This window comes from Euprymna scolopes, chromosome 2 (assembly GCF_053919585.1).
Source record: "Euprymna scolopes isolate OS-2025 chromosome 2, ASM5391958v1, whole genome shotgun sequence".
Classification (NCBI taxonomy): domain Eukaryota; kingdom Metazoa; phylum Mollusca; class Cephalopoda; order Sepiida; family Sepiolidae; genus Euprymna; species Euprymna scolopes.
Window position 1 is genome coordinate 127,927,252 of NC_136483.1, and position 16,479 is coordinate 127,943,730.

A 16,479-nucleotide genomic window follows, 5' to 3' on the forward strand; every position below is an offset into this window, starting at 1 on the left:
TAAGGAATGAAGCCGTAATGAAGCATAAAAAAAAACATTTTAATTTCTTCACCAAATATTTAATGAATTCCTTTGGAATAGTGATAAAAATAATAATCTCCATGTTATTCTGCTTTATTTGAGATTTTTAAAAATATATTTTGATATAATATCGATTTAAAAAGAAAAATATACTTTACAGATTTGGATATTGCGGTTTTTCCACTGTAACTATTTACACTAACCTTTCTGTCAAACCACGCTAAGTGACTATTATTACTACATTTACACAATACCTGCCGGCTGCAACTACGTGTATACTAACTGATCGCTTGTTAGGACTATTGATGTTATCTTTTCGTTTTAATCAAAGCTGCTTGTGTGCCTGGCTGTAAATAACTATTCTGTACTTCCACCTAACAGTTTAATGAACAAAAAGGTATCGTAAAACTTTAAAATATTAGTTGAAAAATCTAATCCTTAAAAAGGGACTCTTTATGTTCAACACCAGTATCGCTTAATTTAGCCAGAAGTTTGTTTACATTTTGAAATGAACAATAGATATAATTTAATCACACTATTATTTCAAATGTAAGGATGTGATTATGGCAGTCTTGCAATTAAATCCCGGCAAAGTTTGACAACTGTAGAAGGATCACATCAGTATTTTACACCGTCAAATAACGAATATTATGAATTATTAGTTTTAAAATAAAAATAAAAATTATTAAAGTTATAAAATAAAAAAATATGTAAATTATATAAAATATATTATGTAATTAATATAAAAAATATGAAAATTTGTTCCATTCCCATCTAATGGAAGAGTTGTGGAGACGGCATGAGAAAGGACACACATTTCCACGAATTATTAAAAGCATAACACAACAATACACTTAAGAAATGTTTAATTTTCAAACTTATTTCATTTTGTATAAATTTATATTTTGTTACGTGGTTCATTACTTCAGATTTTATTTTGTTCGTTTTTCTGTTAAGACAATAATACACTTTCTAAAAATTGTTTCATTTTTCTGTTAAATAAATAATTATAAATATATAAATATATGTATTTTGTTCGTTTAATCAAGTTCTTAATATTATTAATATTAAACTTTTTTTTACATTAATTACATATTTTTAATTTTAAAACTTTAATAATTTTTATTTTTATTTTAAAACTAATAATTCGTAATATTCGTGATTTGACGGTGTGAAATACTGATGTGACCCTTCTAGAGTTGTCGAATTTTGCCAGAACTTAACTGCAAGACTACCGTGATTAACCACGTGTTTAACAAATAAAAAAATAAACAGGATTAAGTTATAAAATGTGATTGACTGATGTATGTACACGAGTGCAATCCCACTAGCGAATTACGCATCGGCTCTGATGTTGTACGTTATTCGACTGAGGGAGCCGTTATTATTTTTACAGGGAAAGAATTTTTGTGACCTAGTTTTTTTTTTTTTTATTTATTTATTTTAGCTTGAACTTTGCGCATTATTTTGTTATTATGATTTTATCTGTTTTTTTTTTTTAAATTTTATTTATTTATTTATTTATTTTGGATGGATATTTTTTTTTTTCTGCCGGAGTTTTCGTTATAAGTAATTGTGAAAGTCAAAATTAGCACTTGTGGCGATAAACAAAAAGCTTCAGTGTGTACATGGAATGTCGTAGATCGAAACACAGTGAAATGTTATTTAGTGCTAGTGCACTTATTGATCCGGCGGATCCGCGCTATTTTTAAATAGTACTTTTAAGTTTAATTAAAGTTTTACGATACCTGTTTTTATTAAATTGTTAGGTGAAAGTACTCACGTTATTTTTAAATAGTATTTTCAATTTTAATTAAAGTTTTATGATACCTGTTTTTATTAAATTATTAGGTGAAAGTACCTGCGCTATTTTTAAATAGTATTTTCAATTTTAATTAAAGTTTTATGATACCTTAAACCATTAAAAAATATATAACGGGAACATAAGTGCATAAGCACCAATTTTTTTTTGGGGGGGGGTTGCTTTGCTTTGCTTTCATTTTATTGTTTGTTAAATCCGGCAAAAAAACAAAAAGACAATAACAACAAAGAATACAAAAACAATAATAAGAAAAAAATCCATAAAGTTCGAGCGAACTTAAAATTTTTATTTTTTATTTTTAAATAAAAAATAACGCAGATATCTTAAAATTTAATTAAACTTGAAAATAATATTTAAAAATAGCGTGGATTCCATTTTGGCTTTCATCAATTTTCCTGTTAATATAACTACATAAACTCCGGCAAAAAAATAAATAAATAAAAATATCCAAACAGAAAAAACATAAAATCATAACAAAAATCATGCGCTAGGTTGTTCAAGCCAAAATAAATAAATAAAAAAAAAAAAAATAGGTCACACCCGCAAAAATTCTCTCCTTGTAAAAATAATAATCGCTGGCTCCCTCAGTCGAACTACGTACAACATCGAAGACGATGCATATTTCGCTATAGGGGTAGCATTCGTGTACGTCCGTCTTTTGGTACCGTGCTGAAATAATAATTTTATTATTTTGAAAGCCATTCTTAACATGGAGAGGAGAGGTGTTTTGTATCTATTCTGTGCTTCCACCTTACAATTGAATAAAAAACAGATATCGTGAAAACTTTAATTGCTCATGAAAACACTATTTACAAATAGCGTACAGCACCAAAAATGCATACGCACATTTTAGGATCATTCTTGAAGGAGATATTGTTTTAAAAAGAGACTACTCCCCCCCCCAAATATTTTTAAGAATATTTTTAGTTAATTACTGTCGTTTTAAAAAAGGTAAAATGGATTTTCTAAGTGTTCATTTTCTACCTAGCTGGCTAAGTTGTTAGTGGTTCTGGTTCAACTTATTTTAAAGCATTTATTCTGTTAAAAAACGAAACTACAGACTGCATAACATTAAAAAAAAATGTCTATACTTATTTACTGTTGTTTTAAAATAGGCAAAATCGATTTTTCTGCCTAGCTTGCTAAGTTGTTTGTGATTTAACTTATTTTATTTAGTAAGAAAAACAAGTCAAGAAGGATGTCTCCTCCACTAAACGTGGACAGAAAAGGTGGTGTAGTCTCAGAACAGATACTAAACTTTGCTAAACAAATAACTTTACCTTCAGATGAAACAAAGTTTTACTCATTGGCCGTATTAAATTAAAATAGTTAAACTTAACGAAGATTATATTTAGAATTAATTATTATAAATTGGATGCAGCGTAAAATTTAGGAAAACTCGTCCATTTTTGATAGGTAGGAAAACTCTCCATTATTGAATACATATCGATTGAAAACACATTTTAGGACCATTCTTGGAGGGGGTATTGTTTTTAAAAGAGACTACAACCATTTTTTTTTTTATTATATTTACTTGTTTGCTGTTGTTTTAAAATATAAAAAATCGATTTTCTAAGTGTTCATTTTCTACCTAGCTTTGTAAGTTTTTAGTGTTTCAACTTATTTTAAAACGTTTATTTAGTTTTAAAAAAAGTAGAGTCGAGTGTTGCTTTAGAACAAAAAAAAATGTTCGACATGAGAGAATCACATCTCGGGAATCTCGATAATCGCTCAAAAATAGAAATTTAAAGAAAATACTGATGTAGATATAGTTTTAAAAATAGCCTCCTCCTCCAAAAGAAAATAAATTTGTATATTTTTTAAAGTAATATCTAAGATCAGTGTTTGGCAAAAATCAAACTATTGGAGTGGATACAGTTGATTACGCAACTGAACAGAACGGAGTCAAGACACGAAAAACGAAACAATATATTTATTTGAAAAAAATTACTTTATTTTTTAATACATCTTGTGTTATTACAAAACAAAAAAAAAGAAAAAACTTCTTGTATTATTGAATAATAAAACAAATATTACATTATGTGATGACACTTTTCATGTTATTCTGAGCATGTTTTATTAAATAATAAATATTTTATTATTTTTGTTGTTATTAATGTTGTTGATGAATATAATTTTAAAAAGTTAGGTGTTTTCTTGAAAAAAGATTTCTGCCTCAACAGAAAAATATTCAACAAAATGTTTACCTGGAAGATTATTTTACCGAAAACTATTAATAATAAACTATAAAAAGGAAGATACTAGAATAAAAAAGAATTAATATTTTATTTACACTCAGTCAGATGTGCCTTATGCACTAATAAAAATGTAATTGGCATTTTGTTGCACTTTTTAAGATTTTAAATATTTATAATTTTTCTCATCATAAAAACGATTATTATATTGATTATAATTTTTTGACAGAAGAAATAAAATTAATTGCATATAAAACATTAGAAGAAAAATTTTAAATCGTGAGAAAAATTTTAAATCGTGAGAAAAATTTTAAATCGTGAGAAAAATCTAAAATCATTAAATTATCAAAAAATTTTGTCGTTATAAAAATATGATTATTAGATTAATTTTTATTTGCAAAAGAAAAAACAACATTGCTAAAAAACATATCAGCGAATTATCAATATATTGTCATAAAAACGATTATTGTTCTATATTAATAATTATAATGAGAAAAAATGTTTTACGTTTTATTTCATTAAAATTAAATAGTATACATAAAGTATGTCGAATGTACATAAATAATTTTTTTATAATGACAAAATTTATTAATAATTGGCTGATTTTGGATTTTATAATTTTTTTTCTTTTCCCAATCAAAATGAATTCAATCATACTTTTTTATAATGACAAAATGTATAATAATTTATTGATTTAAAATTTTTCAATCCATCTTATTTCTTTTAAAATCAAATAAATTTCAGATCAATTTACTAAATAATCATTTTTTACAAAATATATTTACATAATTTGCTAAAATGTACTGATACAATTGGATAATTTTACGTCTTTCTTATAATGTTTTATATGCAATTAATGAGAAATATTATAAATATTTAAAATCTTAAAAAGTGCAACAAAATGCCAATTACATTTTTATTAGTGCATAAATGCATGAGTGTAAATAAAATATATTTTTTAAAAAATTCTAGTATCTTCCTTTTTATAGTTTATTATTAATAGTTTTCGGTAAAATAATCATCCAGGTAAACATTTTGTTGAATATTTTTCTGTTGAGGCAGAAATCTTTTTTTAAGAAAATATTACTAATTTTCAAAGATTAAAAAAAAATGACTTGGGTGCCATCAGCTAGAATTAAAACCAAAACATTTAGCGCTCCAGCCGCATTCCCTACTGTTTGAACTGGCGACTAAAAAATAAGAAAGATTTAAAATTAAACCACTTCAAGCTATGAATGAATTTGTTCATTTGCACAAAAGTAATAGAAATAATATGCTGGCAAGTTGAAATGAACATTTTGCACTTCAATTTGCCAGAATATTATTTCTGAACACGTTATTCATCCATCCAAACAAAGATTTTGCTTGTTATAAACCAAACTTGGTGCATGATTACTATTCCTTGTTAATTTCAGTGTTATGTGACCTGTAGTTTATGAGTTTATCGGTTAAATATTTACACATATACACACACATATATACATCCACTGTTTTATTTATATAGATAAACTACATTTCGTTTTACAGAGTCAACCTTGTTCAGTATTCCGAGTTTTTCCAAACAACGACAGTATTCCCTCAGAAGGGAAATTAATTTTGCTGATCACTGCAAATTTGAATGATTCAATCAGGTATGTGTATATCTATATAAATGTGGTGTATCTGTTTTTCTGTATCTCTGTTTAAGAATGCTGTTAAAACAAAACCCTATATATAAATGATTTTTAAAAAATGAATTATTTTGTAACACTTTGGAGCTTTAAAGAAATTTGGAAGCATTTAAATTTTTGAATAAAAAGTCATTTGAATTGATTTTAAAATTCTTAGTAAATCTTCCTCATGATTAAAAGATTAGTAAGTTAGTTTTCCTGTCCTCTCCAATGTTAATTCGTCCCCTATTAAAAATTATTTATTTATGAAATTAAATCCATCATATGTGAGGTATTCCAACTATACTGCATTATATTTAAAGCTTATTTTAAAGAAATTGAGGGGGAGGAGGTCAATTAAACAACTTCTGAGCAAAACAAGTAGGGATGGATAGTACATAATCTGAATTAACAAAGAGATTAAAAAAGACAATGCAATTAATATTCTTGATCCAATAAGATTTTAAATAATCAATTTTAATGCAAAAATCTTAATAAATGCATTGAAAAAGTTTGATTGACTTAAAAATTCCATCTGATCATCCAAAGCCTATTTCTGTGAGTGACATTTTTATCCTTCCATCAGAGATTATGCTACCCGACACAAAGATTGTATAGCACCAACCCTTGATTGTGGAATACTCCTTGTATAATTAATGTGCTGTAATTTACACCCCATTTTCTCTCATAGATTATCTTCATTAGATTCACTATGATTTTTGTCATTAGATAATAATGATTCAATTCCCTTTCACTCATATTTCATCTTTTTTCTTTGCATGTTTCTTTATTTTTTTGATTGATCCAAAAAGTAATTAACATTCTTCATCTGATATGCTAACATACAATTGTAATAACTGAAAGAAAAATGTTCAAATAAAATATGCTAACATACAATTGTAATAACTGAAAGAAAAATGTTCAAATAAAATATGCTAACATACAATTGTAATAACTGAAAGAAAAATGTTTAAATAAAATATGCTAACATACAATTGTAATAACTGAAAGAAAAATGTTCAAATAAAATATGCTAACATACAATTGTAATAACTGAAAGAAAAATGTTCAAATAAAATATGCTAACATACAATTGTAATAACTGAAAGAAAAATGTTCAAATAAAATATGCTAACATACAATTGTAATAACTAAAAGAAAAATGTTCAAATAAAATATGCTAACATACAATTGTAATAACTGAAAGAAAAATGTTCAAATAAAATATGCTAACATACAATTGTAATAACTGAAAGAAAAATGTTCAAATAAAATATGCTAACATACAATTGTAATAACTGAAAGAAAAATGTTCAAATAAAATATGCTAGCATACAATTGTAATAACTGAAAGAAAAATGTTCAAATAAAATATGCTAACATACAATTGTAATAACTGAAAGAAAAATGTTTAAATAAAATATGCTAACATACAATTGTAATAACTGAAAGAAAAATGTTCAAATAAAATATGCTAACATACAATTGTAATAACTGAAAGTAAAATGTTCAAATAAAATATGCTAACATACAATTGTAATAACTAAAAGAAAAATGTTCAAATAAAATATGCTAACATACAATTGTAATAACTGAAAGAAAAATGTTCAAATAAAATATGCTAACATACAATTGTAATAACTGAAAGAAAAATGTTCAAATAAAATATGCTAACATACAATTGTAATAACTGAAAGAAAAATGTTCAAATAAAATATGCTAACATACAATTGTAATAACTGAAAGAAAAATGTTCAAATAAAATATGCTAACATACAATTGTAATAACTGAAAGAAAAATGTTCAAATAAAATATGCTAACATACAATTGTAATAACTGAAAGAAAAATGTTCAAATAAAATATGCTAACATACAATTGTAATAACTGAAAGAAAAATGTTCAAATAAAATATGCTAACATACAATTGTAATAACTGAAAGAAAAATGTTCAAATAAAATATGCTAACATACAATTGTAATAACTGAAAGAAAAATGTTTAAATAAAATATGCTAACATACAATTGTAATAACTGAAAGAAAAATGTTTAAATAAAATATGCTAACATACAATTGTAATAACTGAAAGAAAAATGTTCAAATAAAATATGCTAACATACAATTGTAATAACTGAAAGAAAAATGTTCAAATAAAATATGCTAACATACAATTGTAATAACTGAAAGAAAAATGTTCAAATAAAATATGCTAACATACAATTGTAATAACTGAAAGAAAAATGTTCAAATAAAATATGCTAACATACAATTGTAATAACTGAAAGAAAAATGTTCAAATAAAATATGCTAACATACAATTGTAATAACTGAAAGAAAAATGTTCAAATAAAATATGCTAACATACAATTGTAATAACTGAAAGAAAAATGTTCAAATAAAATATGCTAACATACAATTGTAATAACTGAAAGAAAAATGTTCAAATAAAATATGCTAACATACAATTGTAATAACTGAAAGAAAAATGTTCAAATAAAATATGCTAACATACAATTGTAATAACTGAAAGAAAAATGTTCAAATAAAATATGCTAACATACAATTGTAATAACTGAAAGAAAAATGTTCAAATAAAATATGCTAACATACAATTGTAATAACTGAAAGAAAAATGTTCAAATAAAATATGCTAACATACAATTGTAATAACTGAAAGAAAAATGTTCAAATAAAATATGCTAACATACAATTGTAATAACTGAAAGAAAAATGTTTAAATAAAATATGCTAACATACAATTGTAATAACTGAAAGAAAAATGTTTAAATAAAATATGCTAACATACAATTGTAATAACTGAAAGAAAAATGTTCAAATAAAATATGCTAACATACAATTGTAATAACTGAAAGAAAAATGTTCAAATAAAATATGCTAACATACAATTGTAATAACTGAAAGAAAAATGTTCAAATAAAATATGCTAACATACAATTGTAATAACTGAAAGAAAAATGTTCAAATAAAATATGCTAACATACAATTGTAATAACTGAAAGAAAAATGTTCAAATAAAATATGCTAACATACAATTGTAATAACTGAAAGAAAAATGTTCAAATAAAATATGCTAACATACAATTGTAATAACTGAAAGAAAAATGTTCAAATAAAATATGCTAACATACAATTGTAATAACTGAAAGAAAAATGTTCAAATAAAATATGCTAGCATACAATTGTAATAACTGAAAGAAAAATGTTCAAATAAAATATGCTAACATACAATTGTAATAACTGAAAGAAAAATGTTCAAATAAAATAACGTAAATCATGAGAATTCATCTTGTTGCAATATTTGTTTGATTTAGATATTATTTTAACTAGTCCTGTAAAAATATATCCATATTCTTTTTGTTGAGATTAATCTCATTGGATTCACCTTTTCACGAATTTTCTTGGTTTGTCTTATTCAAATAATTTCCCTGATTCATTTTAATGTGTTCTATGAAGGGCATGCAACACCAGGCATTAAAATACTATCAAGTTGCGTGTTTGCATGTTGCATTTGCAATTTAGCTGCTGATGCAAATGTCGATTTGAATGTCAACTCAATCAGTCATTGTTTTGTAGTTGATATGAGATGAACACCAAAGAGCTGAGTCATCAGGCAGAGAATTGCTGAGCAAAGCACACATTTGGCAAAAGCTACACATTTTAGTGAGGGTTATTTGTTTGTTGAAGGTTATATGTAGGATGAAAGCTAGCCTATTGTTGGGATTTGTCTTGTTAGGATATTTTCTTGGCTTGTGAACTTATTGATTTGAGTTTTAAGCTTCAAATCAATTCATCAAATAGAAAATAAATGCAGCAGAAAAAAATAAAAGCATGAGAAAACTGAATTACATGCTTAAGGAAAATAATATTCCCCAAAATTTTGTGTGTTTCAATTTTTATCTTAATATTTTTTGGCCATAAGATCAAATGCATGAATACATTTTTAAGTCTATCATGTTTAATTCAGATTTCAATTGAAAAGTGAGGAATAAAATTACTTAATCTCAGATTATTAAATATACATCAGTAAATAGTTTTATAACATTCACAGATCATAAAAATATTCAATTTTATAATTGGAATACATTTTTCTTTTAATTATTACATAGTGTCTAATGGTAAAAAGTTGTGTTAATAATATTAAGATCATAGAATACCAATATTTTCTATAGAAAATATCTTTGTATCAAAGGGAAACCAGTTTTTGCTTTATTTTTAAGGGAAATGTTTACACGTTTGATCTTCATAGTAAAAATGATTGAACAGTTATACGTCACAATGATTATATCGTCTGATAGTCCAGTGGCTCTTTCTTGTGAATTTGATCTCATTTTGGTTTTTATTTATTTACTTTCAGGTGTGATAGGTGAAGACAAAGATAATTTCAGTTTTTTTCTTTAGCTAATAATTTTACGATTTCATTTTATTCATTGTATACAAGCTACCTCTTTATTTTTTGCACATGAATCACAACTTATCAAGGTTAAAAGTCAACTGAGGATGAGGGTTAAAAAGATGGATACATAATCAATTGGATAATGAAAAATATTCTGAGATGATTGAAAATACTGAATGGAGTAATAACATTTGATAACTTCTGAGGCTTGTTGATGACAATCATTTATTGATATTGAATTTCAAGATGAGCAATTACATAGCAATGTTGAATTTCTTCTATTCTTCCCATTACTTCATCAATGATTTCACATGGCTAACATGTTTCCTACTTTGATTTTATCAGTGCAAACCCATGTCAAATTGTACTTATTCAACTCTCATGAAACACCTCATATGAATTCCAAACTGTCCAATATACAATAATAAAAAACTGTTTAATATTCAGCCATGCTTCATGAGGTTGACCTGGTATCATATGCTAGAATCAAAATCAGAATATTTAGAACTCCAGTCTTAATGGTTATTTACCTCTTCAGTATCATTACTGTCTGAGTTACTGACAAATGGATACAAAACGTTACTTTGAGCAATGAATGTTTAATTTTGCACATGCACAAAAGTAACAGCCAAAAGAAATCTTTTATTCGACTTACCCTGCTAAGGTCAACTGTTTTGTTTTCAATTTTGACCCCTTAGCAGTAACTTTTGCCGGCTAAAAACCAGATAAAAAATGTGCAACAGGTTGAAATATATCAAATTTCAACTCTGCAGACTAAATATTCAGAAAGAAGTTTGGTATAGACTTTTCACACATACACCAACAAGGTTATTTTTATGAATATAAAAAATATTTCTGTATGCTAAAACGTTTTCATCTTAAATTCTATGCAGAATGTAGAAACTATGCATAAAAAGAATTCAACGTAATAGTTCAATGAAACCAATCATTTAATAAGAAACTATGAAAAATGAATAAGTAATTAATGCTCGCTTTTCAAAGTAATATGCAAATTAGTTAACGTTTATGTAGTCGCTTGCTTATCTATGACTGAGTATATTAAGACGTTCGTTTTAATAACTTTTAAAGAGAAAACTTAAGCTTTTAATATCAATGTCAGAGTGAAAAACAAATTAACTTTAAAGGTATGATATATGATAACTTCCTCCAGTCTTGACAGACTATAGATACCCACTGTAAAGGTGCCTGTGCATGGAATTTTTGTGGCAAGAGTTGTGCCATTTCCAATCACACTTCTCCTGAGTTAGCGTTGGTAAATACCAGTGGCAAATGGAGGTTCAGGACAAGTGAAAACAATGCTGAGATAAACTGATTTCCGTTCTGCTAGATCTACAGTAGATGTGCTAATGATTATATCTGATAGGATTAGAGAATCTCTCGATGGAGGCTTCCTTTCTAGGACAATTGCTCTTGACATATTAAAGACCTTTGATAGGGTATGACATAAAGGTCTACTTCACAAGATCTCCAGCTATGATATAGCTAGAAATGTCTTCCCAATTATTAAATCATTTCTCTCTGATATGTTTATAAGAGTACTGGTTGATGGGTAGAAATCAGAAGCTCACAGTATTAATGTTGGAGTCCCTCAAGGGTCTACCCTGAGCACAACTCCCTTTATGTTCTATATCAATGATTTTCCAAATAACATCCTAAGATCATTCGTTGACATTTATGCTGATGACACATGGCAATACTTCAAAGGCCATAAATGACCAAGTTCTCTCTGATTCTCTATTTTCTGATCTTCAGTATGTGGTACAATGAGGAAAGCGGTGGCTGGTTAATTTTAATGCATTTAAATCCAAGCTTATATCTTTACATCATAAATGCTCTGCTCCTCATCTGGAATCAATTGAATTGAATTGCTCTTGTTTGGGAAGGCTCCATGTTTTGACAAGCATCTAGGTCTGACATTTAATCCTGACCTGAAATGGACACTTACATCAAATCCGGTGCCAAGATCGCCGGAAAAATGGTGGGATTGTTATACCATTTCAGTAGATATCTCACTACTGATGTAATCCTCTACCTGTATAAAAGCCAGGTACATTCAAGGATGGAGTACTGTTGCCACATCTGGGCAGGAGCTGCTAGAAGCTCTTATCCTACCTTGACAGAGTTCAAAATAGACTTCATAGTCTAGTCTTTTTCTCTTCCCTGCAACCTCTTTCCTACAGAAGAGACATTGCGAACCTGTTTCTGCTTTATTGTTATTTTCATGGCAAGTGCTCATCTGAGTTCCAATCTATGGTCCCCTCTTGCCAAACTTTCACGAAAAACACTCATCTAACTGAAACCACTGTCAATAATTTTCCCCACTTTATCTCTGCCTGAACCTAAACATAGATTCCATGAACAAAGCTTCTTTCTTAGAACTGCACACCTATGGAAGTTTCTTCCATTTCCCTGCTTTCAAGCTGACTACAATATGGTCATCTTCAAGTCCAACATAAAAAAGTTCTTGATGAGCCGTCCCTTAAGTAATCCAATTCACCAAATTTCTAACGATTACTATGTTATTTTCCCATTGACTACTGTACACTCAATAACCCTTATCCTTGAGTAGCCTCCAGGACTTGATGAGTGGTGATTCCGTTGTAAAAAAAACAAAAAACAAAAAAAAAAACGGAGAACGCATACAGCATCTAGAATTCCAATAATAGTCATCCATCAGTCTCAACATTGCTTAACTTCGGTAATCTGATGAGAACCAGTGTATCAATGTGATTATGCCAGATGTACTAAAGGTATGTATATATATATATATATATATATATATATATATATATATATATATATATATATATATATATATATATATTGTGACGTTATTGAAGTATATCAATATCGTATTAATAAAAAATAAATAAATTTAATGGTTAAAATTCCAAGATACGAAGGAGTTGAAACAGACAAGTAATCCGTTACCATAGCAACGGCGGTGGTAGCGAGAAGAAAAACAATAAAAAAAGAAGAAGAAAAGAAAAACGCTGATATATTTAAAATTCAGAAAAAAAAACGTATCCAGTGTTTCCTTAGGAAAAAGCTAACCCTTAAAGAATTTGAAACGCTAATCAGTTGCAGACGGGAGTCCAAATAAAAAACATGTTTGAGCAGCTCAGTAGCTCCGCTGATAAAATCAACATCACGAGAAAGATGAAAAGAAAAGCATAATGGTGTCCTTCAGCGTAAAATAAAGGATGGTTCATCTTTCACTCTTTCCAGTTGTAAATTATGAAGGAAATATCGGATCTTTTTAAGAGAACTATTAAAAATACGAAAATTCAGATTTCACCGGTGTTTGACAAAAAAAAAGTATGAGTGGAAGAAAAACAAGCAATATAAACAAATAGCGAATCAACCAGAGTAACCTCCCTTTAAGAGAACCATTGAAAATTCAATGATGGAGGGGAAACAACTCTGTACTTTTTTTGGTTGTGAATCCATTTCGATTCGTTATTGGGAGCTCAAGGAAACAAGATAAGACTTATGAACTTAAATATATATTGTCGTTTTTTTTTTTTGCTTTTTTTAAATTTTGTATATATTACCTACTCGTTCTTTGGTTCTGTTCATCAAAATAAAAGAAAAAAAAGAAATATATATACATGTTGAATTGATTGTCTTTTCATGCTAAAAATATATGCTGAACTTTTCTGACCTACAATCTCTTGCAGCGATGATCAGCTGATGGCTAAGAAAAATATATCTATCCATCTGACATTTATTTTATACAACACACAAGCCTATGGACCGTGTTTAAATCAGAGAAGAGAGCAGATAATTGTTACACCCATTTAAATGCTCTTTTTTTTATGGAGGAAGTCAGTTAAATACGGACTGGCATGTAGCACCTTTGCGACCTTCCACGCGATCTGAGAAAACCTCAGAAGGGGCACGTCACTTGGGAACCTCGTCCGGGAAATGAATTTTTATTAAATGAATAAATAAAAGTCAAAAGGATCCTTAGTTTTCTTGGAAAAGTAAAATTATACAGACACCATTTACCGAGAACTTTGAAAAAAAAAAAAAAATTTTTTTTTTTTCAACATATAGACAACGAGAGTATTCATTACATTGGGGGCTCGACGGCCAAGTCAAAAGAAAACTTACTGACTTAAATTGCATCAACTTGCGATACAACCAACAAAGATGGATGGGATAGAAGATTTTTCATAGAGCTATCACTGGAAAAACTAGAAATGATGAGGAAAAATCTTTTGTTAGAAATTAGAGATAAACTATAATTGGAAACCAAAAAGTCAATGAGAAAAGAAAAACTAATCCGGATAATATTTGAACACATGGTGGACGAGCAAATCTTTGACTCAGAGATACTAAACAGACTGCCGAGTTAGAAAAGTACAAGCTACAGATGAGGCTTGAACTTGAGAAGGCCAAGTTAAAACAAGAGAAATGGAAATTAATCTATCGGAAAGGGTACAAGAACCAAACAATTTTAATCAATGATTTGATTAAAATTCAATATGGCGTAATGGAAAAATATAACTGCAGCTTCTCTTCCAATTTCCGGATTTTTACCATGTCAAATCACATTTTAATTCCTTTTGACAGATTGATTGTTGCTATTTCTTCTGATGAGTTAAGGGCATAATAGATTCACTAATTGATATAATAATTAAGTGATTGATTTTGCACTACGAAACAGATACTGTCAAGAATCATATAAATCAACTGATTTAAAGGAATAAACTATAAGATTGTCAACATCATGAGTTGTGGAATATAAATTTTTGTCATTTATTCTATATATTGCTCTGTAATCACATTGAGCTTCTTATATAAGGATTGATATATAATAAGAAAAATATATTTCTACAGAAATATATATATATATATATATATATATATATATATATATATATACATAAGTGACATTGTCTGTCACTGTGTGGAACCATCTCTATCAAACTACTCTCTCAATTTTTGATCTACAGATTAAAACTTGAGGGGATTCATTCCTATGTCACGAATTTGATTTATTTATTGGCAGTAAAGATAAGTGCTAATAGATTCAAATGTTTTTTAGAAGTGGAACTTCACAGGCACAAGTTGATAAAACCTGTTATTTCTATGCATGTGCAAATATACATTTATATTTTTTAAATTTTTTATGCGTATGGACTTAGCTCAAATGGTAATGAATAATCCTGGAGAGCAACATGTTTTGGTTTCGATTCTAGCTGATGACACTCAGGTTATATTTTTTAAAACTCTTCAAGTCACTACTATATATTGGGTAGAATATAATAATCAATAAGGAATTAGCTCTATAATTATAAATACGAAATCTGCATAAATTAAAATATCATATTTAAGCATATTTTACGACCAAGTAACACCGAGAAGCCTACTATTATATATATATATATATATATATATATATATATATATATATTAGCGGGGAGACCTGATGTTGTCCAAGATTGAATCAGGATCAATGAATGTTTCACACTTCCATATTTTTTTTTGTCATTGAAATCGGTGAAATCGCCCATTTCTCAATCAAATCGATTGATTGACTGCTCTAGTTGGGGACTCATCACAGTGTGCTGGGGGAGGAAACTTTACATGCCTCCTCATAGTGACAATCCAAAAAACATTGTAGTCTACATTGTACTGTAAAGAACTTACTGTTGGTTTGATAAAATTATTTTTATATATAAAGGCTTGAATTAAAGTTTAAAATGCAAAAGTTAAGTACAATGGTTCAATTGGACTCTAAACAGAACCATTCATTCTGAAGCGCACCTGTCATACTTACTATCGATTTTATATGCCTGGTTTTTCTGCTTGTGTGGTGATAATGGCTTGAATTTAAATTTAAAATAAAAAAGTCAAATATCATGGCTCAATTGTGGTCTTAACAGAAACATTCATTTCAAATGTGCCCCTGTCATATCAAAGAATATACTGTTGATTTTATATATCGGGCCTTTCTGCTTGTGCGGTAATAAAACTTCTCAAATGCATTTGTGACGTTAGGATGTATGAGGTGTTAACTTTGGTCAAAATCGCCTGTTCCTTCTTTTATCAGACTCTTTCATTTATCAATACTTATTGAAGATATTCTAATACAAAACCTATGTAAGAACATTGCCAGAAACATAAAGTACATGTGTGAAATTTCATAAAAATCAGCTCAGCCATTGTAGAGTCTATAGGAAACGAACTCTCTCTCACACACACACACACACACATACACACACACACACACACATACACACACACACATACACACACACACAAAGTTTTCTATATATACTAGCATGGGTTCTCAGCATTGCCCGGGTGTTTGGAGGTGTGTGTTGAGAAAAAAAAAAATAGTGGTAG

At 27.9% G+C, this 16,479-nt stretch overlaps 1 protein-coding gene across 4 annotated transcripts in view; it reads left to right on the forward strand.

Annotated features, from left to right (window-relative positions):
* LOC145295994 (hydrocephalus-inducing protein-like) overlaps positions 1-16,479 on the forward strand; it is an 865,028-nt gene that overhangs the window by 269,516 nt on the left and 579,033 nt on the right. For all 4 annotated transcript variants that reach the window (XM_080141978.1, XM_080141990.1, XM_080142009.1 and 1 more), the window contains exon 16: positions 5,566-5,669. In XM_080141978.1, the coding sequence (XP_079998104.1) occupies positions 5,566-5,669 (104 nt within the window). The remainder of the gene's footprint in view (positions 1-5,565; positions 5,670-16,479) is intronic.